This window comes from Protopterus annectens, chromosome 8.part0 (assembly GCF_019279795.1).
Source record: "Protopterus annectens isolate FY-2018-M chromosome 8.part0, PAN1.0, whole genome shotgun sequence".
Lineage (NCBI taxonomy): Eukaryota > Metazoa > Chordata > Ceratodontiformes > Protopteridae > Protopterus > Protopterus annectens.
In genome coordinates, this window is record NC_056741.1 from 1,446,338,275 (window position 1) to 1,446,365,271 (window position 26,997).

Here is a 26,997-nt window from a genome sequence, read left to right on the forward strand (position 1 = left end):
TGACCACATCATACCAGGCTATAAATGAACTGCAAAACCGGATTCCAGACTGTGTTCATATAGTGGCAGGTGACTTTAATCAGGCCAACTTGAAAATGGTTCTGCCCTAGTATTTCCTACATGTGGACTTTGCAACAAGGGAAGAGAACACACTGGACAAGGTATACAGCTATGTTAAGCTGGCATTTAAGGCAATGCCTCACCCACACCTAGGGAACTCTGACCACCTCTCCATATTGTTACTACCAGGATATAAACCACTGCTAACTAGAGGGAGACCAACAGTGAAACAAGTAATAGTATGGCCAGAGTGTGCAGTCTCAGTACTCCAGGACTGTTTTGAGAACACAGACTAGAGCATATTCAAGGAGGCAGCTACTGAGAACCAGTGTATCAACATGAAGGAGTACACCAAGGTGGTGATGGGCTACATCTTGAAATGTGCGGATGATGTGACAGTCACTAAATCCATCATCACATGAGCCAACCAGAAATCCTGGTTGACGAGAGATGTGTACGAGCTACTGAAAGCAAGGAATGCAGTCTTCAGGTCTGGAGACAGGAAAGCCCTCAGAACAGCCAGGGCAAATCTGAAGAAGGGTGTGAGAGAAGCAAAGTGTGACTATGGCAGACAGATCCAGAGCTACTTCTCTTACCAAAAAAAATCCAGGTGCCTATGACAGGGTATCCAGTCCATAACTGACTACAAACCCCTACCTTCTCAATGAGAGGACAACAAGGAATTCCTAAATAAGCTGAATGTCTACTTCAGCAGATTCGAGGAAGGGAACAGAAGAGCAGTAAAGAAAATGCCCATCGGCCTTAACAAGAAGATGCTCACCCTAAACTCAGCTGATGTCCAAACATTGCACAGAGTTAACCCGAGAAAAGCGGCTGGGCATGATAACATCCTAGGGCAAGTGCTCAGGGACTGTGCAGTCCAACTAACAAATGTCCTCACAGATCTCTTCAATAATTCTCTGAGTCAGCAATTGTTCCAAAATGCTTCAAGGACACGACAATCATTAAATTACCACAGAAATCTCCACCATCTTGCCTAAATGACTACCATCCTGTAGCCCTTAACTCCACAGTGATGAAGTGCTTTGAAAGGCTGGCCAAGGATGCCATAACATCTGAGCTGCCTGCTGATCTTGACCCTCTGAAGTTTTCTTACTGAGCATACCACTCTACAGCAGATGCCATCTCTCTAGCACTCCATCTATCACTGAAACACCCTGAGAATAAAAACACCTATGCAATAGTCTTATTTACCAGTACTATTCAATGACTTCAGCTCTGTTTTTAACATGGTCAGCCCTCTTCATCTGTTAATAAAGCTACTCCAGCTAGGTGTCAACACTTCACTTTAACTGGATTCTTGACTTTCTCACAGACAGACCTCAGCACATGTGCGCAAGAAACAACTCCTCAGATAGCATCAATCATAACACTGAAGTCCAACAAGGATGTGTACTAAGTCCCTTGCTGTTCATCGTGTTAACACACAATTGTACAGCCAGTTACAACACAAACATCATCAAGTCTACTGATGACACAACAGTGGTGGACCTCATTAGTAATGACGATGAAACAGCGTATAGGGATGAGATGGAACAAGTGATTACCTGGTGTGGAAATAACTTAGCACTAAACGTAAACAAGACAAAGGTGATAATTGTGGAGTACAGGAAAAATTGTAAGGTACAGTCTCCCCTCACCATCAATGGGGAAACAGTGGAAAGAGTGAGAAGCACAAAGTTTCTGGGAGTACACATCAATGAGGACTTGTCTTGGAACATCAATACAAATGCCATAGTCAAGAAAGTGCACCAGACATTACACTTTTTGAGAAGGCTGAGGACAGCGAATCTCCCATTGACAGTTCTCACTGTTTTCTACACAGGTAGTATAGAAAGCATCCTGATGAACAGCCTCATAGTATGGTATAGAAGCTGCTCTACCTCTGAGCTCAAATCCCTCCAGAGAGTGGCGAAGACAGCCAAGAGGATCCTCAAGACCACCTTAGCATCTATCCATGACTCGTACTAATCCAGATGTCTCAGCAGGGCCAGAGGAATAATTAAAGACTGCATTCACCCTGCTTACAGGCTGTTCCTGCATCTATCATCCAGAAAGTGCTTTCGGAGCATACAATGCAAAACTACAAGATTCCGGAACAGCTTCTTCCCTAATGTCATCAGGCTGCTGAACTCAAGTAACAACTACACTCCATGATGGCCATATGGGTCAGCAGAAACCGTCATAGCTTGTCTCATATTGTGCATTAACCTGGTTACCAGTCCCATCTAATACTTAGTGCAACATTCACTATGACAGTTAACTTATAGGCCATCTAGAGCAGTAGCAATGCAGTAAAATATCTCTTATTTCAGTGCAATACATGTTACGAATTTGTAAATTAGCCATAGTGCAAGACTCTAAGGTTCATAGTGCAGTATTCTAATGTTCACAGTGCAATACTTAAATGTATCTTTCTATGCAAGGATCAGTACAATATCTTAACCAAGTACCTGTGCAATACTGAAGTCTCATGCAAGTAAGTGTTCACTGTGAAAAGTGTTAAAATGTGTTTCTAATTATATGCAGTATTAGTCTGTCTACCTACATGTCTGTGATTTAACAGCTAGGTATTATATGTGTAAATGTCTGTGAAAACAGTCTATATTTATTTATTAATTTTCAGTTTGATTACAGGGAAAGTCCACTGGGCCAGAACGTGCTCATTTTCAGTGGAGGCCCGGGGAGAAAAGCTCCATTAGCAATATGAATACAATAAAGGTTACATAATGTTACAGGTAAAATTACATGTATAAATTCATACAGTCAGGAAAAGCAAATGCATAAAATGTACATCATAAACACAATTAATGACAATAGATAACACAGTTTACAGGTATTTCCATTCAGAGCACCAAGTTGAACTGTCTGTAATATAAGGATCTGAGGTTACTTGATATTTACAATATTTACATACTTGGAGTCAAGAGAGAGAAATTGCTTAGTCCGAGAAAGTTAGCTTAAGTTTGTTTTAGGAGAATAGAAAATAATAGTTATAGGGTAGCGTGGAGCAAGGAGTATAGAGGGCTCAATGGGGAAATTCCCTTGAATTTACATAGGGTGAAAGCAGGAACATTTATGTTTAGAAGACAGGTAAGAGAAAAGTTGGGTCTTGAAGGATTCTGAGTTAGGTACAGTCCTAAGAGAGGGAGGGAGATAGTTCCATTGCTTGCCTAGAGAGAAATAGAGAAGGAGCTGGCCTGCAAGATGTTTGGGTTTGGGGATAGAGATTAAATTTTGGTGTTCAGATTTCAGAGATCTATTTGGGATGTATGGGGGAAGGATGTTTGTTAAGGCTGGGCATTTATCTGGGTAGAATATTAATTTGTGAGCGGTGGTTAGTTGGAGATAGTCTAGGTGGTTAGAGAGTTCTAGCCAGTTCAGAGATTGTAGGGTAAGGCAGTGGTGAATAGAGGTCTTGGATTTAGTTGCAAATTTAGAGATCTTATTATAGCAAATTTCGAGTTTAGAGGTGTTGGAAGAAGACAGGTTAGTTACCATATAGTAAAGATGGTAGAAGGTAGGTAGTTGCTAAGGTATGTCTAGAGGAGTTGGAGAGAAAGTGGTTATTCCTATAGAGCATACCTAGCTTTTGGTGGGTTTTCTTTATGTTTTGTTGTATGTGGATATCAAATTTAAGGTGTTTGTCTATGGTAATGCCAAGGAGTTTTGCAGAAGGGACCACTTCTATAGCAATGTTGGTTTGGCTTAGGACTTTGAAAGCATTTTTGTCAAAAGAGAAAGCCCTGGAGGGAGGGAAAAAGAAGTATTTTAGATTTATTAGAGTTGAGAGAGAGATGGTTTTGGTGCATCCAGTTCTCAGTAATGGAGAAAGCTATTTGGGTTTTAGTCAGTAGTTCAGGAAGGTTAGAGGTGGCACAGACTAAGGTAGAGTCATCAGTGTATTGGATAACGGTTGTGTCAGGGATGACAGTGTGAAGGTTATTTATGAAGATGTTGAAAAGCATGGGTCCGAGGATGGACCCCTGGGGAACGCCGGTGGGTGTTGGCAAGAAGGAGGAGGTAGAGTTCTTCCATCTGAACGCTTGAGATCTGTCTGATAGGTAACTGGAGAACCAGGATAGAGTATCAGGGGAGAAATGAAGGTTGACGAGATGAAAGAGAAGGTGCTTGTGGGAGATGGTGTCAAAAGCTTTAGAAAGATCTAGCAGTATTGTGGATACTAGTAGTCCACAATCCCAGGCTCCATTGACTGTTTCTAAGAAGGATAGTAAGGCAGTAATGGTGCTGTGGCCAAGCCGGAAGCCGTGTTGGGTGGGTGTTAGGAGGTGGTTCTGAGTTAAGAAGGGCAAGAGTTGGTGGTGGACACATTTTTCTAGAATTTTTGATATTGGTGAGAGTAGGGCAATTGGGCAGAAGTTGGAGATATTGGTGTTTTTGCCTCCTTTGTGAAGAGGAAGAATGTAGGCTGAACGCCAACGTTTGGGTACATACGACTCTTTTAAAGATCTGTTAATTAGGATGCTGATAGGGAGAGCAATACCTTCAGCAGCACATTTGAGAAAGGAGGAGGGCATATTGTCAGGGGCATTAGAGCATGGCTTTAGTTTGGATAAGAGCCTTTTTATAAAAATGGTTGAAACAGGTTTGAGCTGGAAATTAAGAGGACAGTTGTAAGGGTCGTTAGGTATAGAGGAAAGAGAGTTGTATGGATTATTGTTTGGAAAAGATTTGGTTAGCTTAGCTATGGATTCTGTAAAGAATGTGTTGAAGTGAAAGCTTAGTTCCGTGTCAGTTATACTAGGGTCAGGGCAGGGATTATTCCTGGACCATGGATGGAGTAGGGAATTAACTGATTTCCAGAATTGTTTTCGGTTCTTGTTATTGCTGGACTGAAGTTTATTGTAGTAGTTTTTTTTGCCCAAGGTGATTAGTTTTTTTACTTGGTTGCAAAGTTGGGTGTAATGAAGCAAGGTAGAAGACATTTTATTTTTCTGGTAGAGCTTCCAGGATTTGTCCCTGCGATGCATGATTTGTTTTGTTTCTTTGGATAGCCAAGGAGCACAATTAGCTTTGACTCGTTTGTTTCTTGGTGGAGCTTGGGAGTTAAGAGTATTTAGGAAGATAGAGTTAAAGTATGTTACAGCATTGTCAAGGGGAAGAGTATTTAGGATTTGTCAGTTAATGTGTTTAAAAGTGTTTGAGAAAATTGTGGGGTTGAAGTTGCTGAGATTACGAGTGTGGATGTAATGGTGTTGATATTGGGTGGAGTTAGCTGAGCGATGTATGAAAGTGGGGAGATGGTCACTAAAGGTGTCTGGGATAATGCCAGAGAGAATTATTTTGTTTGGATGGGAGACTAGTATCCAGTCAATGATGGATCCTGGGGGGGTGGTTTTTGTTAGGACGAGTGGTTGTGTGGATTACTTGGGTGAAGGTGTAAAGGTTAATGAATAGGGAGGGGGAAGGTGAGTTGATTTTATTCCAATCAATATTAACATCGCCTAGAATGTAGGTTTCAAATTTTATTTCAGTTGAGGCCCAGTAAAGAATATTTTCAAGGGTAGAGATGTTGTCGCCTGGGGAGATATATAGGGAGATAATGCAGATATTCTTATGTTTATTTAGTCATAGGAAACTAGCTGTTAGTTCAGAATTTTTGAATTGTGGAATTGGGATTTGAAGAGGGATTAAGGAATGAAAGTTACAGTAGATTAGTGCAGAGCCTCCACCTTTTTTAATTGGTCACTTCTGTGGATTTGGAAACCAGGAGGTAAGATTTCAGAGTCAGCAATATGGGGTTTTAGCCAGGTTTCAGAGATGGCTAAGATGTCAGGTTGGTTGTGGCAAATCCAAGCTTGTACTTGGTGTATTTTGTTATTAAGGCTCTGGGCGTTGATAGTGAAGAACTTAAGGGTGTTAAGAGAGGAAGCAGAAGAAGAAGTGGAAGGGGGAAAGGGTTGTTTGCAGTGGGAGAAGTAGGGGGTGGGGGGAAGGAGTTGCTAGTAATGAGGCAAGGGCCAGGGTTGGGATGGATATCTCCAGATAAGGCTAGGTCATTATAGGGAATAACTTTTAGCCTTTTGGGCTTATGTAGTAGGAAGCTGTTTGGGGCTAGCAATAGTTTATGAGTGAAAGTTTTTGCTGTGGTGGAGAAGTGTTTGGGATGGAATAGGTACAGTAGGTTAGGAGGAATAAGAGAGGAAGATATGTTGTGGAAGTGGGTAGATAGAAATGGTTGCAGGTGAGTGCAAGGGATAGTTTGAGTAGAAGGTAGGCCTAGTGGTGTTTTGGAAGAGTAAGTAGCAGCATAATAAAGAGGAATTAGTAGTACAAGAAGGGAGCAGGGGACACGGATAGTATAAAGGATTTGGGAGGGCATGATCAGAATGAGGGTATTGAAGAGAGAAACGTTGTGGAAGTGAACAGGCTAATTGAGGTGGAGAGCTAAGGAAGAAGATAAGGTTATAATTATTTACAGGGGAGAGAAAGAGACTAAGTGTAGTGAGGAGTGAAGTGTAGTGGAGTGGGAGGAGTAAGAGTGGGATGGGTAATAAGGAGAGGACTATGATTAGTTAATTGATATAGGTGGGAGGGGTATGTGAAGAATAAAAGCAGAGGTGCGGGGGCGGGTGGAATTTGGGGGCAAGGTAGGGGAGCAGAGTGAGCGCGCAGGGCAAATGGAGTGGGAAGAGCCAAAGGAAGGAGAATGAGAGGAAAAACAATCAGTAGAGTGTGAGAGCCAGAAGGTAAGTTTGCAGTGATGTGTAGTAAGTTAAAAGACTGACAGTGAAGTAGAGTTGTAGGTAGATATATAGAAGAATGACTGTAGAAGAAGGACAGAGGGTTTATGAGGGAATAGATATGGGTATTTGTTGATTGGAAGGTGGATAGGTAATCCTGGGAGAATAGTGAGAGAGAGAGTAGTAGAAGAGATATCTAAGGACTATGTAGGTGAGATAAGGTAAAGAGTGGGAAAAGTAGTAGGGACAGCAAGAAGGTAGATGACCGTCACCTAGTGGGCAGTCAGTTAGATGCAACAAAGTCCCTGTAGAGGAATATCAGGTTAGGGGAGGGAAGGAGTTATCGTAAGTCAGAATAGGGGTAAAATTATAAGAGGGATAGTAGGGTTATTTAATAGACAAGAAAAGGGGTTATTTAATAGGGGGTTATTTAATAGACAAGAAAAGGGGAAGTTTTGGCTGCTGGCTAACCTGGCAGGGAAGCGCGCTGCGACCTACTAGGAAGTATGTACTACCTTTAAATATTGCAAAATGGTTAAAGCAGTACACATACTTTCACTGAAAATTCCATGCAGGGAGCAGATGGGATTTTAGGTTTTGATTTTAAATTTCCTTGTTTGTGGGTTCTTAGCATGGACATCCGGTAGGGTGCATTCAGGAGGTTAGAGCAGGATAGACAGGAACACAAGTTTCACTGAAAATTCCTTGCAGGGAGCAGATGGGATTTTAGGTTTTGATTTTAAATTTCCTTGTTTGTGGGTTCTTAGCATGGACTTCCGGTAGGGTGCATTCAGTAGGTTAGAGCAGGATAGGCAGGAACACAAGTTTCACTGAAAATTACTTGCAGGGAGCAGATGGGATTTTAGGTTTTGATTTTAAATTTCCTTGTTTGTGGGTTCTTAGCATGGACTTCCGGTAGGGTGCATTCAGGAGGTTACAGCAGGAACACAAGCTGAAATGTACAAGTGTGTAGTCTAAACAAGTCCCATTAATTCTTCGAACAGCCATCTCTCCAAGTTAACACCTTCTCCAGCAGGCTTACACAGACTTTAAAGAACAGCTTAACCAGCATAATATTGCCATTATCTGCAAAACTAACTACAAAATTCAATTCACCTATAGCAAACAGTGACAGTCATTTATAATCCCATTGTCACCAACTAGAAATAATAAAATTCTTAAAAGAAAACTATTAATTTAATAAATGCTGCACTAACCTCTTGTCCAACCTTCCCTTATGACTGAGTTCCACAATTAAACTGTTGACTGCACATTGAGTATGGAGACATGGAATTTCTTTCAGTTTTTGCACTTGTGTGATTTCTGAATGACAATAAAGTTTACTTTGACTTTGATGAACAACAATGGAGTCAATATAAATTATTTAGGAACAAAATAGGCTAGCAGAAGGCTGCTGGAAGACTTAACTCCAGAGTCTAGTTTGTGAGTGCGACCGAAAGGTACGAAGCAAATCAAATGAGTACTGTGGAAGATACATCACCATGACTTCGGAAAAAGCTCCATCAAGATTCTATGGTCCACAGTGTCAAATTCATCAGGAAAAGTCCAGTTGAGCCAAAACAATGTGCAACCATTAAGTCCCGACCATAAAGATCGAGAGAACTCTGGTAAAAGTGACCACAGTATTTTATCCTGATCTATAAACAATCTAAAAATGATTAAGTGGGTCATTAATGGTAAGCAGGAATTAATCTACATCCAGAATGTGCTGGGTTACTCATGCAGATGAAATGCATAATATGAACTTATTAAAGCCAATGTAACTGAAGTTATGGGATTATGCAGTACAAGATTAGGCACTGGATTTTTAAGCTGAAAGACCACGGCTAGTTAATACCACTGATTCAGTTCTGCCTAGGGCTATACATGAAACAGTGACCAGAAGGAATTGATGAAGTGCATGGAGACCAGTAAGACTCATTGAAGATGAGGCTCAGAACAGTCATCCAACCAAGTCTCCATAATCAACTAAACAAAAAGTGTTTTGGAATGACCTGGTATTAACCAACACAACCCAAGACACAGTTAAGGGGAAGAGTGAGCCCTTCTTAATGATCAGAAGTACCTGCCTTATCTAGGACAATGAATCTGCGGTCAGTGGCACGTTGCATTTTTCCCCTTGGATGGCACCTGAATTCAAATATCTACTTCCAGATCAGGATATACAATAAACAAACGTGGCAAGTTTAAGCAAAGTACACAAGCAAGTGGCATTTAGTGCATGACAATGAGTGGGAGATTCCAGGATTTTGCTTGCAAAGATCATGAAGGTGGTATCTTTGGTATTTCTTTTTCCATGCTACATCAGTCCCAAAGTAGCTCCCCCACCCTGCAAAAGTGCTCTTCTTTCATTTTTTTTTTTTTTTTAAGATGTTCAAAAGGTCTTCCTAATTGACAAATGTGCTGTTTTATGACTGCATTTATGCATTTCCTCAGTAAACACTAGCATTCTAATCACAAAACAACAAGTTACCCATTCCTATCCTATAACACTTTTTGTAACTTCTGAATAGGTCTCAGAATTGATAGTGGGAAGGGTGGATGTGCACAAGGCAGTCTGAAGACCCCAGGAACAAGACAAATGCATACTATTTAAATGTTTCACTAAACAATGGACAGAAAAAAAGACAATAGAAGACACTTTGGTTAAAAACACTTGATCCACCAATTTAAAAAAATATATATTATTTTAAAAACTGCTATTAGGAGTAAATACAGACCTCCTTCCAATTAAAGCATCCTTTGATAAAACCTGCACATTAAAGGTATGAACAGATCACCTGTTCCATAAAATCATACACTTAAATATGCAATCAAAAATTAAGGCCATTAACTTACAGACAATAAAGCCACAAGAAATAACCAGTGTATCTCTTGCACTGTGGGGGAGTTCCAAATTTAAATTTCATCTATATAGATATAGATATATATATATACACACACACACACACACACACACACACACAAACACACACGCATATATATATATATATATATATATATATATATATATATATATATATATATATGAGTGTACTTCAAAAAAATGAATACTTGCATCACCGAATCCCACTTCATCGAGCCTGACTTCATAGAATCTTCATTATATCAAAATCCTAGAACAATGAAAACAAACCCTGGGAAAGGAACCACTAGACCACCAGGACAAAACAACAAACAGCAAAACAAAAAAAACTCCAAGTGGGGGCTCTACCCCCCAACAATGTGTGGGGCTCTGCTCCACACACACCCTCAACTAAATATACCAACTCCAAGATAGCACTATAGTGGAGGAAGGGCAAGGTTCACCATGGTGGCCAAGTAGTTCCTTTCCCAGGGTTCATTTTTGTTTTTCTGGTAGTTCGATATAATGAAGATTTGATAAAGTCAGGCTCTATGAAGTGGGATTCGATAATGTAAGTATTAGATGTTTTGAAGGGGCTATATATATTTATGTATATATATATATATATATATATATATATGTGTGTGTGTGGGATAACAACTTATGAGAAAATCCAATTGAGGCTTGTTACTCTGTTTTGCCTATTCAATATTTCATCCATAATAGGTTACTGTGCAACAACGTAAAAACTAAAACACATACATGAACTAAATAACATACATAAAATAAATGAATGACCATCAAAACAGCCTAATACTAAAAAAAATGTCCCTGGAGCAATTAACTAGACAATTAAACTGCCCAGGACAATGCTGAACCACATTCCAATCTCTCAGAGAAGCTGTTTCTGGTACAGAACTGAAGAGAAAAAAATGAAGAAAAAATACAATTTTAGGTTTCTGTAGGACAGAAAAGAAAGGAAAAACATTTCTTCTGATTCAATATTGAGACATTTACTATTTTCCAAGACATTTTCACATAGTACAGTCAGGACTAACTTATAAAGAAAATAATGTATTTAACATATTAAACAATAAAATGAAGTTTCATGTGTATGTATGTATGTGTATATATTGTTGTTGTTGTGTCTTTTAGCTTTTCCTGGTTAGGGGTCGCCACAGCGGAACTCCGGTCCGCTAATAATTGGCAGTTGATTTTTACGTGTCGAGTTACAGCCCTGACACACAGCCTTCAACGAAGGTACGCCCATTCACGCATGTCTCCACGCAGAAGACGCTCTAGCTGAGAATCGAACCGGACAGTGTCTTACTGTGAGGCGACAACGCTACCGCAGCACCACCACCGTGGGATGTGTGTGTGTGTGTATATATAAATATATTTGTACATACCTCTTAAAGTTTAGTGTCCTGGTATAATGTGTTATGCTAGATATTAACTTCTGTGTTACTGCTCACCTTTATCTTTACAAGTCAGTATTGACCCCAACAAGTTAATGCCTTTGGAAAGGTCATGAAAATTTGTAAAAGGCCTTAATATTTCTACAGAAAGTACATGTTCTACGTTAATTCTGTGTACTGCAGAAACCTAAAATGCAACAAAATAAACATCTTTGATAAAACCTGGAGCAACAAAAAAAAGTTACATTTCTGTAACAATGAGTTTTAATGGTAAAAGGAAAACAAGTCTTTGGTATTGATCGGGACCATAGCTTTTTATGGTGGCAGTGACCCTTGCAGTTGCAAGAAGGCACGTCACAGTCAGTAACTGGAAGTGCTTTGTTACTTTAATTATATATTTTTTTCAAGTAAAAGTTACAGCAGCAGCATTTCAATGGATAATTTATATAATAATTTAAAAGGGTGAATATGTTTCTGTGATTGGAACCATTACTGATCCCTTAAAATTCCACTGAATTTTGTACTAAAAAGAATGTATACTATTCAGTGCAAGACAAAATTCAGTTTTGAAGTTGAGTTGTTAAACATGGGCTTTGTCATTCAACATATTAGCCATGAGCCCTTGAGTCTGTTGATTCTAATGGGCAGCATTGCTTCCTGTAACCTTAGAGTCCCCTTTACCCATAATTCAACTGGTGGTTCAGGTCTAATTCCGATAGGGCCAAGCAGTTCTAAAATTTTAAGTATCCACCTTTGATTAAAACCTTGCTTCATGTTCCCTTGACTCCATTAATTCTGTTACACACTTTATTTATTTACTGATATTTGATTAGACATTAAATGCCATGATTCTGTTAATAATGTAGGATACAATGTTCTAGAAATCTTGCAAATGGAATTCTTATTCCTCCAGCTCTGCAATGGGTCCACTAAATATATTTAATTTGTGTTCCAATCCTGCTGACCCCCACCCCCAATTCTATTAATTTTGCTAACAGCCTTCTACATTCTTTAAATATTTTCTGGAATCACTGATTTGTTTTATCCTTTTGTTGGTTTTCTGACCTTGTTAAGCCTGCAAGGTCCCTGGATGTGTTACATTTTGTATGGATAAGGAGACCCCCAGTTATGTTAAACCCTAATAAATGCTTCAATTCCCTTCTGACCCCAAATCCCTGAGTCTTTGCCTTTTTTCTCTCCACTTTTCTATTTGCTCTGGAGAGCTGAAAATAGAAGTTTACCTCTCAATGCGACTTGTTTTATGTTTGACGAAGACAAAGGCCTTGCCATGGGTAACCACCTCCTACCATGTTTATTGTTTGCAGTCTTTGGCTTTTCTTGAGTGCACATGTTGTTGCATACAGTCACTGTGCAGTAGCAGTCTCATCCACTCACCTGTGTGAAACATTCGAAGGTGTCCACAGGGAATGCTGTGACAGCAAGAACACCTTATGAGGCCCTACCCAGAATAAGCATGATGTTTAAGCTGTTCCTTCACACATGCCTCACTGAAGAGAAAGAAGAATAAGACTGACTTCCCCATGTGAAAAAATGACTCGGCATTGGGGAAGCATATGACTATTAAGGGTCACCACTTAGCCTTGGTTTCCCCATCAGTTCTGATTCATACAACACATCATGCAGACATTTAAAAACACTCACTGCTCAATATTTTAGAAGGGTAAATATTTTCTAAAATATCTTAAAATATTAACAATGACACCAACAACCTAAGCATTTCTGTTTTCACATGACAGTCCTGACTTGTACGAAGCATTTCCTTCATAAAGTGTTGAATAAACACATTTTAGGACTTTAGAAAGGTACATATTTTGTAAAGTTCTTCAAAAATACTAAGCATGTTACTGCGTCCTGAAACACTTTAAAATGGAAAAAAATGTAAAATTCTACAATACACAACTGTAATAGAGTTGAATTGTCTGTATTGGACTGGTTAATGGTTGAGACAGAGTCTCTCAATTGTTTAGAATTCGGCAGGATGTTCAGACTTTTGCCATCTGCCTCACAAACAATTTCTGGTTTTCCAGCAAATCAGTGAGGATTGAATTTACTAAATAATTACAGGCATTTGATTTTCAGACTTCATATTACTCAAAAAATGCATGGCGACATAAAATGTATTTATTTACTTATTTAACATTTGTTTAATATTTTAATATAATATTTTATTTTGACATTTGTCAACTGGGTTGATCTGACTGGGCAAAGCCCTTTTTCAGCAGAGACCCAAGGAGACAAACTCCAGTATTACAATGCATAGACATTTATTAGAACAGACATTTTTTACAAGTCAAATAAAAATATGAATTAAACAATGAATAACTAATGAAATCTGTACATAATAAGTTTTTTTTTTTTTTACATGAGAAACAGAGTCTGTAGAAAAATGAGAGAAGTACAAGTAAGTTGGATACATCATCAGGAACTAACCCAGATACATGTTTGATAACAACAAAGTAAGATCAGTTATAAGTAGATTTAGGAAGTGGTATAGAAAGGGAAAGAGAAAAATAGCACTAGTAAAGAATATATGAGGTGAAAAGTACCAAGATATACAAGGCTGATGCTGGTACAGTGTAGCAGAGAATCAGTAGAAGTTAGAAAGAACAGACAGCAGGAGGGGTCTGTAATAGGTTTAGTATGATATTAGCTAAGGGGGCAGCACTCAGTGGTAGTGGAAGGTAGCTTATGTTGTGTCCTGGCAGAGGCATGTCCATGATTTGTGGAAGTAGTCTTTAACTGCTATTTTAAAGGTGTTTGATTCAGTGATACATCTGACATTGTGGGGTAGCTTATTCCAGGCATTTGCAATAGAATAGCTATAAAGTACTTTTTGAATATTTTTATTGGACCTATACACTTGGAGAAGGTTCTGTTGTGAGCTACGGGAGTGCTTGGGAGTATAGGGCTGGATGAGTGGACAGAGAAGGACAGGAAGAAGACTGATGTAGAACTGAATGAGCCAAGAGAAGTTGTCGTATTAGAATTTGGTGATGAAATTCCAGCCACTAAATTTCTTAGTGTGATGCAAAGGTGGGTGCGGTAAGATAGGTTGTAGGCAAATCAAGCTATTTTGTTATAGGTAAGTTCAAGTTTAGTAAGAATATTTCATTGGAGGTGTGTGAGAATATGGGCAGCGTAGAGGAGAGTGGGGAGTGGAAAGGCTTGTGCAAGGGAGCGTCTGAAGCCATTTGTAAGGTATTTATTATGTCTATAAAGCAGACCTAGTTTTTGATGGGTCTTTTTTATGCACTTGAGTCTGAAGGTCAAATATGAGATGGTCACCTATTATAAAACCTAAGATTTGGTGTGGGGTTCAGATGAGATGGTAGTATTAGTCAGGAAGGAGACAGAGAGGGAAGATTTATGATGCTGAAGGGACGTAGGGAGAAGCAAGAGGAGTTTAGTTTTCTTAGGATTTAGCAGAAGTTGGTGGGAAGTAAGCCATCTTTCAGCGGAATGGTGGGATTCTTGGGTGAGGGTATGAAGGTGTGTGATGCTGTCAGAGCAGGAGATAATTGTAAGGTTGTCAGCATATTGTATAAGGGTACAGAGTAGACAGGAAGAGTGAAGGTCCTTAATAAAGATGTTGAAAAGTAGGGACCAAGGATGGAGCCTTGAGGTATCCCAGTTTGTACTGGAAGAAAGGGAGAGTAGTTTGATAGCCATCTCACAGCCTGAAATCTATTTGAGAGGTAGCTGGAGAACCATGACATACTAGAACTTGAAAGGTTAAGAGAAGCAAAACTGGATAGTAGTAGTCTATGGGAAACAGTACCAAAAGCTTTGGATAGATCTAGAAACAGGCAAGAAATTTATTGTTATCATGTGATATACAGATACTATCGATGGAGGATGTCAGGGTAGTAGCAGTACTGTGCTTCGGCCAAAAGCCATGTTGTGTTGGGGTCAGGAGGTTTTCCCTGAAGAATATGATTTAGAAGCTGTTTGTCGATACATTTTTCAAGAATTTTGGATGGGGGGATAAGATGGAAATAGGTCTGAAATTAGAGGGGTCGGTTGCAGTATCGCCTTTATGTAATGGGATAACAAAATAATTTTTCCCATATATCAGGGACAGAACATTCCTTGATAGATCTTTTGATTAATATAGAGATAGGGAAAGCAATAGAATTAGCAGCTAGTTTTAGAAAACGAGGAGGTATGTTGTCAACTGATGGAGAACATGTTTTTGGTTTGGTCAGAAGTGATTTAATATAGGATGTGGGGACAGGTTTTAGGGAGAAGGTGGTCGAACTGGTGGTGATTTGTGGTGATCACTTTTGGTGAGGTTACAGATGGAGTTGATGAAGTGGGAATTTAGAAGTGTAGCAGTCTTGGTGGGGGAGCCATTTGGGCTGGGTTAGGGGAAGATGAGCTCCCAGGGTGCAACAACTTATTAACAGATTTCCAGAATTTGGGGGGGGGGGGGTTAGAGTGAGGATTGTTAAGTGGCTTACAGAAAAAATTCTGTTTGTCAAGGATGACCTTTTTTTGGTTAAATTGCAGAGCTGTCTGTATGTGAGAAGGTCGAAAATGGATTTGGATTTGTTCCATTTTTTCCAGGCACTATCTCTCTTACTCATTAGGGTTTTGGTGTCTTGTGTGAGCCAGGGGGCATAATGGGTTTTAATCCTTAGTTTTCTGATAGGGGCTAGGGAGTTGAGTGTATCTACGAAAATGTTGTTAAAGGCAAGAACAGCATTCTCCATGGGAAGATTATGGAGGAAGGACCAGTCAACTGAAGACAGCAAGGTGTTGAAAATATCAGGATCAAAGTTAGAGAGTTTACGGCAGTCTTTGTATAGCTGGGGTTTGTGAAGTTGAGGTGAGTATCTAAGTATGAAGGTGGGATGGTGATCACTAAGTGTGTCAGGTAAAGTAGAGGGGTTATGGTAAAGATTGGGAATAAAGGTGAGGACCCAGTCAAGGGTGGAGCTATGCTTGATGTACTTATTTAGATGGGTAGGGTTCGAGATCAGTTGGGTGAAGCCAAAGAGGTTTATAGAGGAGTTTGGGCTTTCAGTAGTTAAGGCATTCCAATCAATGTTTACATTTCCCAAGACAACAGTCTCATAGGTTATGTTAAGGGAAATCCAGGAGAGAACGTGTTCTAAGATAGGGATGTTATTCCAGGGGGGAATATAGATGGCAGCAATGGCTAACCTTTTGTGAGTGTTTAAATGACAGCTGGCTATGAGGATTTCAGCAGGGTGAAAATCTGGGGAAGTGTTTGCGAGTGGGTGATGGGTGAGCTGGTTAGAAAATAGGATAGCCACACCTCCACCTTTCTTTTTGATGAGATCATGTCTTAGGATACTGTAACCAGGATGAAGAATTTCATAAGCTGCTATATGGGGCTTGAGCCAGGTTTCAGAGAGGCAAAGAATATCAAGGGTATGTGAAGATACCCAGGCATGGAAAGGGGAGATTTTATTCATGATACTTTGAATGTTCATAGAAAGTATAGTTAGGTTCTTAGTGGAAGTGGATGTGGGAGTATGGGACGTATTAGATTTGAAGTTGTGTTGTTCTGAGGGGTAGGCTGGATGAGAAGAGCAGTGGTTTGGTCCTGCGTTTGGGTGTACTGTTCTGAGGGGTAGGCTGGATGAAAGGAGCAGTGGTTTGGTCCTGCGTTTGGGTGTACTGTTCTGAGGGGTAGACTGGATGAAAGGAGCAGTGGTTTGGTCCTGCGTTTGGGTGTACTGTTCTGAGGGGCAGGCTGGATGAAAAGAGCAGTGGTTTGGTCCTGGATTTGGGTGCATATCTCCAGATAGTATGGCATTAACTAATAATTTTCTGAGGTAACTGAAGAGGTTATACTGGGGATAGTGTCTTGTTTTGGTTATAATAAATGAGTGGTTATAAGGGGTCGTTATAAGAGCTGAGGTAGGGAGAGGAAAAAGCTTATGTTTAAGCAATGGGGAAGTAGTATATACATAAAGAGAGATGGTGCTATAGGGAAGGAGTGTGAGTGGTTGGTTAGGGGAAAGGTACAGGTGGGTGAGGAGATTTTAAGGGGGAGAGTTCCTATACGAGAGGTTGCTATGGCAGCCAGAAAGAGAATGGGGGTGGCTAAGATACAGAGAAGGATGATATTTGTACTAACCGTTTTGAGAGTAGACATTATGTGTGTAGTAGGGATTAATGAAGGGATTATAGAATTGGATATTTATGACATGAGTGGGTAGAGAGAGTAATGGGTAATAGAAAGGAATGTGATTGGTATATAGTGGTAGACCGTAGTAGAAAGAAAATAGTTGGTGACTGGACAGTGTTAGGGGAAACTGATGGGTGGGAGGGGTGTGGTCAGGAGGATGAGAGTATAAATCTAATGAAAGAGAGGGGTGGGAATGTGGATAGGGTTGGGCAGCAGAGTGCACAGAGCGGATTACCTCACAATTAACACAGCCAGAGCAAGCAGAACAGAATCAATCAGCTGCTGTGGTGGAAAAAAAAAAGCAGGTCACTGCTGTAGCACAGTATATCAGACCAGGAAAGTAATAGCCTGCATTGGTCTTGTCTTTAACTCCTATGAGCTAGTATACTGAGGCAGCCATTACCTCTATAGTATAGGTGTGGGATATATCTGTAAGGTTTTGCCAATAGTGACCTAAAAAAAGCCGCTCAAAAAAATTTACTCAGAGTACAAACAGTATGCCTAGCTACACCCTTGCTTAGAGGTTGAGAGATATGTCAGGAGCTGTCCTACAAAATCTTAAAAAGTCCCATAGTGTAAGGCCGAGCGCGGTAAGGGTGAACAGAGTGAGTTGCCGCATGATTAACATGGCCAGAGCAAGCAGAACAGAAACAATCAGCTGCTGTGGTGGAAAAAAGCAAGTCAGTGCTGTAGCACAGTATATCAGACCAGGAAAGTAATACCCTGTATTGGTCTTGTCTTTAACTCCTATGAGCTTGTATACTGAGGCAGCCATTACCTCTAGAGTATAGGTGTGGGATATATCTATAAGGTTTTTGTCAATAGTGATCTAAAAAAGCTAAGCAGATATCATGCTCAGTAGAGTACGTATGCCTAGCTATACCCTTGCTTAGAGGTTGAGAGATATGTCGGGAGCTGTCCTTCAAAATGTTAAAAAGTCCCACTTGGTTATTTTAAAATGAAAACTGTAACTACACGGACCCCTTTAAAAATCGTTCCTTTATCGCCAGTCCTTCTGCCATAGCTCTCAACCTTCCATCTACAAAATGAGGAACACTGGACCTCATAATGTGGAACAAATGGGCAAAATGTGGAACACGTACCAACAGCTTACTAACAACTTCAACTAGGAAGGGTCATAGGATGGTCAAAATAAGCTGGTTTTACTTATAAAAATCTTTAAATTAATGAATATGATTAATTTCTAGACTCTTTCAATGTGAACTTCGAGGAACATGAACTTTTAGGGACCATAAATGAGGTACGTTCCTCGTAATGAGGTACATTTAAGAGGTATGCCTTCTGTATAGACAATGTATCATCAACTTAACCTTGCGGAACCATTGTTAACGGTTACATTTTTAAAGGGAGAGTGCTGATTATTTTTGACGTACCGAAGGAACCACCACGCAGAGCTCATCGGACAGAAGAATGTTAATGGCTTGTAAGGAAAACATGCAAATCAGTCCTTGTGCAGCAGAAGACTGGTTCCACTGTCCTATGGCTAATGGAGGTGGCATGGCTCTATTAAGTACGTACGGTCTGTAAAGAACACTGTTCGATGCCAGCCATCGTCCATAAAGAATCTATACTTTTCTCAGCCTTCAACACAAACCAGTTTCAGGATACTAACAACATCCTCCAGGGCTGGCATGGACAGTGAGTTATTCCAAGTATTTCTGCCTTAGCTAACTATTTTTTCAGCCCATTGCATTAACTCATTCCAAACATCCCTGTCTTAGCTAATTACTTATGTTGCCCGTGGTGTGCTATCCTTTTGGCCACGTCAGCAGCCTGCACTTCTCTCCCTACTTGACAGGCCCCACTATACCTTGATTTGACTCTCCAGAAGAGTTCCGTGACCCGCGACGAGTAAAATGCAAATCATTTTTTACCACCGAAGAAATTCCTGCTTCCACTGGCTTATAAATTTGGAGTTTTTTTAAACCAGGCCACTCTCTTTCTGGCATTACTTGCAAACTTCCCCAAACAGCCTCCCGCATTCGTTTCCTTAAAGGGGCCGCACAATACAGGCTGTTGGGAGAGTGTAGTATTTCTTCACGGTCAAGTACGTGTCTGCTTTACCTAACTGTAGTAACAAGAGGTATTGGAATGCAAGGTAGCGGATCTTTCAGCCTCCTACCTCCACAGTCAGGGACCTTTCCAAAAATAGTCAATGAAGATGTTTTAAATCATGCATATTTTTTAAATACTAAAATTTGACAGAACCACAAGAGTTGAATTGGTGCGTGTCTTTAGATGTAAATGAGGTGGGTACTTTACCTTTAAAAGGTGTCAACAATTGTTGACCCTAAGGCATCACCTTTTTTGCAAACGTCCGAGAGGAATGCACAACAACCCTGTATATAAGGTTAAGCAGCTACCACATAAATGTAAACTTTAAAAATATGTGGAAGTTACGGTTCAGAGGAATTTATTAATTTTGTGCTCCTGCATACGTTTCAGGAATAAATTTGTGAAGCTAGAAATGTTCTGATTAAGTTGTTGTTGTTGTTGTGTCTTTCGGCTTTTCCCGGTTAGGGGTCGCCACAGCGGAACTCCGGTCAGCTAATGATTGATTTACGCGCCGAGTTACCAGCCCTGACGCACAACCTTCAACGAAGGTACGCCCATTTACGCATGTTTCCAAGCAGAAGACGCTGTAGCTGAGAATCGAACCGGACAGTAACTTTGGTAAATGTAAGTAAGTACACGGATCGTCTTATATCCGAGATCAGAGAAAAACGTAAAAATAATCAGGAATTACAAATCCTTGGAGCTTATTAAATATTTAATTTGATATCAGCGCTTAAATTAACATTTTTTATGTAAAACAAGTCTGTGATTATTGCCATTATGTGTTGCCTATTCTAACACTGCCTCCAGAAAGCACTAATTTTAAGACGACGAGAGCAACATTTTCAGCCAAAATCATGAACGTTTGAGAGATATGTCTATAGAATCAGGCCCACATCCGTGCTCTATTTCAGGCTTATTACGTTTTCCACCATTTGTGCAAAAACAAATGGGTGGAAGCTCTACTTTAATGGAAACCTTAACGAAAATAGCACATTTCCTTTAAATGAAGAAGGCCAGAGTAGAAGTACTTTTTTCACACAGTGGTTTGTGGACCCATAGCATAGTCTGTCAAAATAGGTGACAGAAGAGAACTTGATAGAGGCATTCAAGAGAGGCCATGGGGACAGTGTCTTTTGGCTTTTCCAGGTTAGGGGTCGCCACAGCGGAACTCCGGTCCGCTAATGATTGGCAGTAGATTTTTGCGTGCCGAGTTGCCAACCCAGATGCACAACCTTCAACGAAGGTACACCCATTCACACGTCTCCACACAGAAGATGCTCTAACTGAGAATCAAACAAGACAAAGTCTTATTGTGAGGCATGCTCTAAATTAGTATGCAATATTAGTGTTGTCCAGAATAGCAATCCACTGGATCAAAGCACTGCTGTTTTAATCCTTGACACAATGTAGTCTAATTTGTGGCATACAGCTCTCTTGCTTCCTAACCCTAAACCTTCACACTCCCTAATCCTAAAATTTCCTTTCCATCCACTAACCCAAAATCCCCCCCACCCAATCATTTCCTGAAACCTTAAGCTACATTCTGTACATCTCCAACTCCCTCTCTGCGGCTGCCACACTTACCTTTCTCAAACTCGAGTATGAGTTCAGGTAAGATGAGGTGGCCATGCAGACAAGGTGGAGCTACCACACCATAATGAACTCGTATTCAAGTATGAGTGTGAGTGGCAGCCCATTCATCCTACAAGACATTCAAATTCCTGGCTCTGAAACAGCGGTCTTTGAACACCTGGGACTCTGGCAGATGTAGTAGACAATTTGTGACACTAGCACTATGTTAAATGGAGTATATGAAGGGTAATGAGGAACAGAAGGAAGTTGAGAACTATCTGGAGTCGCAGGTAATGAAAGGCAGCTATATACCCGCACCTTTATAATGCTGGTAAACTCATAGTATAACAGAAGTTACTTGTTTGAGAGTCCAGACGACTCTGGAGGGTTTTTGTCTAAACAAAAGATGCAGTGAAACAGGAGCATTTAGTTACAAGATGGCAGTCCTAACTGTGACGCCCGTCCCCTGGCCCAGCAATCAAGGAGCCTCAATCCTCACCACTAACACCAGTGAGGGTTGTCTCATATAGGAGGAAAGGATAACAAATACACACAGTAAAGTGCAGTTTCCTTTAGAGCACACAGAGATCACAGTCAGTCCGGGGCTGGCCGTTCCCTTGCTCTCCAGGTCCCCAATATTCTCCCCACTGGCACAGCTATAGGGTCCAGATCTCAGCCTAGTGGGCAAGCTAAAACCTCCAGCACCCTCTCTGTCCAACCGGTGCTTCATGTCCCTGCCTAAGTAGCTGACACACACACACTTTGAGAAGAATTTATACAACCACACAGACACTCCTGGGGAAGGCTGACACAGGTTCTCCAGCTGTGCCTCTTTTTCCCAGACTATAAGGTAGTACCAGCTGCCACCACTCACTAATATTTATCATCTACTCAATGGCCCTTAAAAGGGTGTCCAAATACTACTGTGCGATACTATTATCCAATTGGTAGTATATTTGTACAATTTTACCAAAGGCATGTAAGTACTCTAAAGATCTTAAATCAGCTCTATAAAAACAGCCGCAGTTGAAAGGGTTTAAAAATATTTAATATCAAATAGTCAAAACACAAGACAATACTTTTACTTCACAGTGCTAGTCAAGAGTTCAGAGATCACAGAGAAATACTAAATTCAGTAGTACAATTCTGACATCACAGAAAAACACTTAGTCTAATTTTTCTAGTTTCTAGCTATTTCTGAGAAAACACAAGTCTAAGATAAACTTACACATAGAGCAATTTTATTTTTTATTTTTATTTTACATTTGTTAACCAGGCTAGTCTGGCTGGATACATGTCCATTTTCAGCAGAGGCCCGAGGAGAAAAGCTCCACTATCATACTATAACTTTACAGTTTAAACAGATACAGGTAATAGAGATAACAGTCAATCAAACAGTAAAAGAAAACAACATAATGACAAAAGACAAGTAAAGTAAAATTGAATATACAGTATTACTGGGTTTGTGTAGCTTGATACATGTATATTTTCTACACAGGGTTGAGGAGGAAAGCTCGCCTATCATACTAGAGACTATACAAATTAACAAAGTCACAAAACAGAAAAGAAATCAAACTTTGTGATAAAGAAGATACAAATGATATACAGAGTTAACTATGAGAGCAGGTAGTGTATCAGTTATCAGTCAGGATTCAAGCAAGGGCATAGCCAGTGTTTTGTAAATGATTTCTAATCTGTTTTTAAAAAGGTGACATGAGGCTAGGAGGTCAGTTCAGTGGGAAGTTTATTCCAATAAGATCCAACAGTGTTTGCAAATAAGGAGTCACCTGCTTTATTATGAGATTTGATAGTAGTTACTAGGAGCTTGTTGGCTGAACAAGTGAGGTGAGATTTTATAAGGTGTGATAAGGTTGTTCAGTATGGGTGTGTTGGAGGGTAATGTAGAATTTTAAAAGTGATGACTAATTGCTGTAGGAGTATTAGATTTGGAAGTTCTAGCCAGTTGAGTTTCTTTAGGTTGAGACAGTGATGTACGGAATGGAGAGCCAGTTGCAAATCTGGCAATGCTATGGTAGGCTAGATTAAGTTTCTGAAGGTTAGCTTTGGATATGTTAATAAAGGAGGGAGAGGCATACAGTAGTGTGGAGATGAGGTGAGTTTGGGCAAGAGATACCGGATGTGGCAGTAAGAAAGGGCTTAAGTCTGTAAAGGGCTCCTATCTTTTATTTACTGTCTTGATAGTTAAATCAATATGATAGTCAAAGTTTAGCTGATTGTCTATGGTGACACCTAGCAGTTTTGTGGAAAAGTCAGGTTTGATGATAGTGCCATTGCAGGACACAATGGAAAAGTGATAGGAGTAGATTTAAGGGTTGGTGTGAAGAGTAGAAGTTTGGTTTTTTTGGGATTTAGGAGGAGACAGATATGTTGAAACCATTTTTCTGCTGCTGTGAAAACCAATTGGGTAGAGGAATGTAGTTCTACTGGGATGGAGCAGAGCAGATGAGCGTAGAATCATCAGCATACTGTATACATGTGGATGTAGGTAGGAAGTGGGTAGATTATTTATGAATATAGAGAAAAGTAGGGGACCTAAGATGGACCCTTGTGGAACGCCTATAGTAATTGGGAGTTGAGAAGATAGATGGCTGTCCCAAAGGACTGCTTGTTTTCGATTTGTCAAGTATGAATCAAACCACTGTAGTGCTGGTGAGTCAAGTGACAGGGCTTCTAAAGTGTGGAGGAGAAGTTGATGGTTGACCATATCAAATGCTTTTGAGAGGTCTAAGAATAGTGCAGAGGAGAACAGGTTGTTGTTGCGATTTTTGTTTATTATGTCTGTGAAGGAGAGAAGGGCAGTAGAAGTACTGTGATAGGGCCTAAATCCATGCTGAGTGTCTACAAGCAAGTTATTACTCAAGAGATGATGTAAGAGTTGATGGTGTATGCAGCGTTCCATTATTTTGGATAGTGGCGATAGAAGGGCAATAGGCCGAAAGTTAGAGAGTGCGTTGGAGTTACCTCCTTTGTGGAGGGGAATGATATGGGAGATTTTCCAACAAGAAGGGATTTTGGATTCAGTTATTGTTCTGTTGATTAAGATGGAGACTGGGAAGGCTAGTTCGGTTGCAGCTAGTTGAAGATATTCAGCTGGTAGTTTGTCGGCAGAAGGGGTGCAAGGTTTAAGTTTAGATAGTAATTTACGTATAGGTAGTGGAGACAGTATGAAACTTTAGTCTGGGGTGTTGTTTTGGGTAGGGGTTGTTTGGTGGGATAGGGGGGGAGTCATAGTGTTTGCCAGAGAGGTGACAGTTTGAGAGAAGAAGTCATTGAAAGTGTTGGCTATTATGTCGGGTTGGCTTTGGGCTAGGCTAGCTGGGGTGGGGGTTTTGGTATTCCCTGGATGAAGTAGTTTGTTTATTCCTGACCAAAATTGTTTGGGGTTTTGTTTTTGGTTTTGTTGATATTTAAAGTGATAGTTTTTTTTATCCAGATAGATAAGTTTCTTTGTGGTGTTTCTTAGGTGTTTGAAGTTCTGATGGTCAGCAGGGTTTTTTGTGGATCTCCATTTATTCCATAATTTATTTCTAGCCCGCATATTTTGTTTAGTAGTTTGTGAGAGCCATGGGGCAGCCTTAGAGCTTAGTCTAATTAAGCGGGATGGGGCATGATGTTGTAGAATTTGTAGGAAGGTATTGTTGAAATGGGTTACTGCTTCGTCTATTGGGAGGTATTTTAGAGTTGACCAGTTATAGTCTTTGAGTTCATTTTGAAAGGATGCTAGGTTAAAATCTGTTTTGTTGTGTATGGTACGGTAGGTAGCTAGCTTGGGATTGCTATATTTTTGTTTACAGATAAAGGTTAGGAGATGGTCACTGATGTTGTCAGGGAGAATTCCTGTTTTATAGGAGAGGGGGTTGTTGTTAATTAGTATCCAATCTAGAATGGTTTGTTTGTGGGTTGATTTGTGAATTCTAGTAGGGGAGTTAATGGTTTGATGAAAGTTAAAGAGATTAAGGTGAATGGAGGGTTTGGGAGATATGCAGGAGTTCCAGTCAATATTGAAGTCACCTAAGATTATTGTTTCTTGTGGAAAGTTACTGGAGACCCAGCTTAGGATATTTTCTAGTGTATTGATGTTGTTGCCTGGAGGGATGTAAGAACATATGATATATATAGCCTTGGTTTTATTAACTTGGAGCTTGGAACAGAGTATTTCAGCATTAGTTAGGGAGGGGGGCATGGAATTTATTACTGTTACCTGTAGGTTGGATTTGTATAGAAGGGCTACTCCCGCCTTTTATTAAGACGATCCTGTCTTAAGGTATTATAGCCTGGGGGAGTAAATTCGTTGTCTTTGATACTAGGTTTAAGCCAAGTTTCAGTGAGACAGAGAATGTCAAAGGCATAGAAATCAATTAAGGCATGAAGTTGTGTGATTTTGTTGTTGATGCTGCGAATATTTAGGTGAGCAATACAGAGTGAGTCAGGGAGAAGGGGGAAGTAGAACAGTTAATATTCAGGTTTGAGTGGGTGTGGCTCATGAGAGTATTGGGGCCAGGGTTGGGGTGGATGTCACCATGTATTAATAGCAGTGTTTATGGACTTGAAATACTTTTATGTTTTGCAGGGTATTAGATAAAATCGCTTAGAGGTTTGGAATCTGTAGTGGTGTACTTTGTGGTAGAGGGGGAAGGTAGGGAGAGGTTGATAGTATATTACTATGTGCTTGTTCAAGTAGAGGAAGTGTAGATGTGGTGTGTTTGGCTAATACAGGAGGTTGGTTAAGCATAAGATATTCATAGGAGGTAAGAGTATGGAAATAGAGAAGGATGTTAAGAAGGAGAAGTAAAAAGATTGTGTTAAGGTTTAAAGGCATGTTACTAGTAAGATGAGTTTTGCAAGTATAGGACTGTGTGGTATAAATAGTAGAGTGGGGTGAGGTAGTAAGATATAATTGTGGAGAGAGGGTGTGGTTGTAGGACTTGGAGTATGGTATTGCTAGGTGATGTGTACTGGGAAAGGGATAGGTGGTTATCTAATAGGGGGAGTGTCTAAACAGCTATAAAGGTAGGGCCCCTGGGGGTGGGTGGGAATTGGGGGTAGGGTGGGGAGCGGAGTGAGCGTAGCGAACGGAGCGGGGAAGAGCAAGTGAGACGATCAGTTGGAGAAAAAACAATCAGGTAAGAAGAGAGAAGCAGGTGAAAAGGTAAGGGTGATCTCAAGAGTAGAAGGTTGTGGAGACTATAAGGTAAGTGGGGGTAGGTGATAGTAGAGGGTAAGGTAGAGGAGTCAGGCGTGAGGGAAGTAACTAGAGACAGAGGTCAAATATATACTGGAAATGACAGTGTGTGTTGTAGTAGAATAGTCTAAAGAAAAAGGTTATGGGAGCAGTAGTGTAAAGGGTGCCACCTAGTGGCCAAGACAGGAAGGATATCAGACAGAGCAGGCAGGGAGTTTACCAAGACAAATAACCTCAGGGTAGAGAGAGAGGTTTTTCAAGGACAAAGCCGAGTAGAGGAGGGAAGGAGAAGGGATCTAAAGTCAAAAAAAGGGGGGGGGCTGCTGGTTAACCTGGTAGGGGAGCAAATATGTCCTGGAGAGTAATGTTAAGCAGTACAAGATTAGGACATACTTTCCAAAACGGTCAACTCTGGGAAATCAGTCTTATTTAGGAGGACGTACAATCCTATTCAGGATTTTGGTGCTTAATTATGATGTCCACGGGGCTTCTTTGGCTAGGGAAGGACAGGAACCCAGGTGTGCAGTCTGATAAGGTTAGAGGTAGAGAGAGAAAAAGGGGAAAAAAAGTCAATTAGTCAATGAAGTTTGTACCACAGAGCTAGTACATATGTTTTAAATCAATGAACAGGTCAGTGCACAGACTACTGTAAGACACATTGTATCAAGCTGTTCAGTTAGATTGCTCATAAAACACAGTAGGGATTTCAAAAACAACCTTGCATCAGTTACATCTAAAAATAACAATTAAGCAGGCGAGAGCTACCTCACTGGTAAAATAGTTTCCACTCTTCAATAAGTAACAGGCAGTCAGCAGCTTCAAGAGAAAAGGCAGGACACAACATTCACAGCCATGCATCTATAGCCAATGATTACAGGAATCCCAAGGGGGTA

General features: G+C 40.3%; 1 protein-coding gene across 1 annotated transcript in view; it reads right to left on the reverse strand.

The window, feature by feature from the left end:
• LOC122809496 overlaps positions 1-19,293 on the reverse strand; it is a 396,891-nt gene extending 377,598 nt beyond the window's left edge. Inside the window, exon 1 of the mRNA XM_044081048.1 lies at positions 19,082-19,293. Coding sequence (XP_043936983.1) covers positions 19,082-19,138 — 57 coding nt within the window. The 5' untranslated portion in view covers positions 19,139-19,293. The remainder of the gene's footprint in view (positions 1-19,081) is intronic.
• Between the last annotated feature and the right edge of the window lie 7,704 nt (positions 19,294-26,997).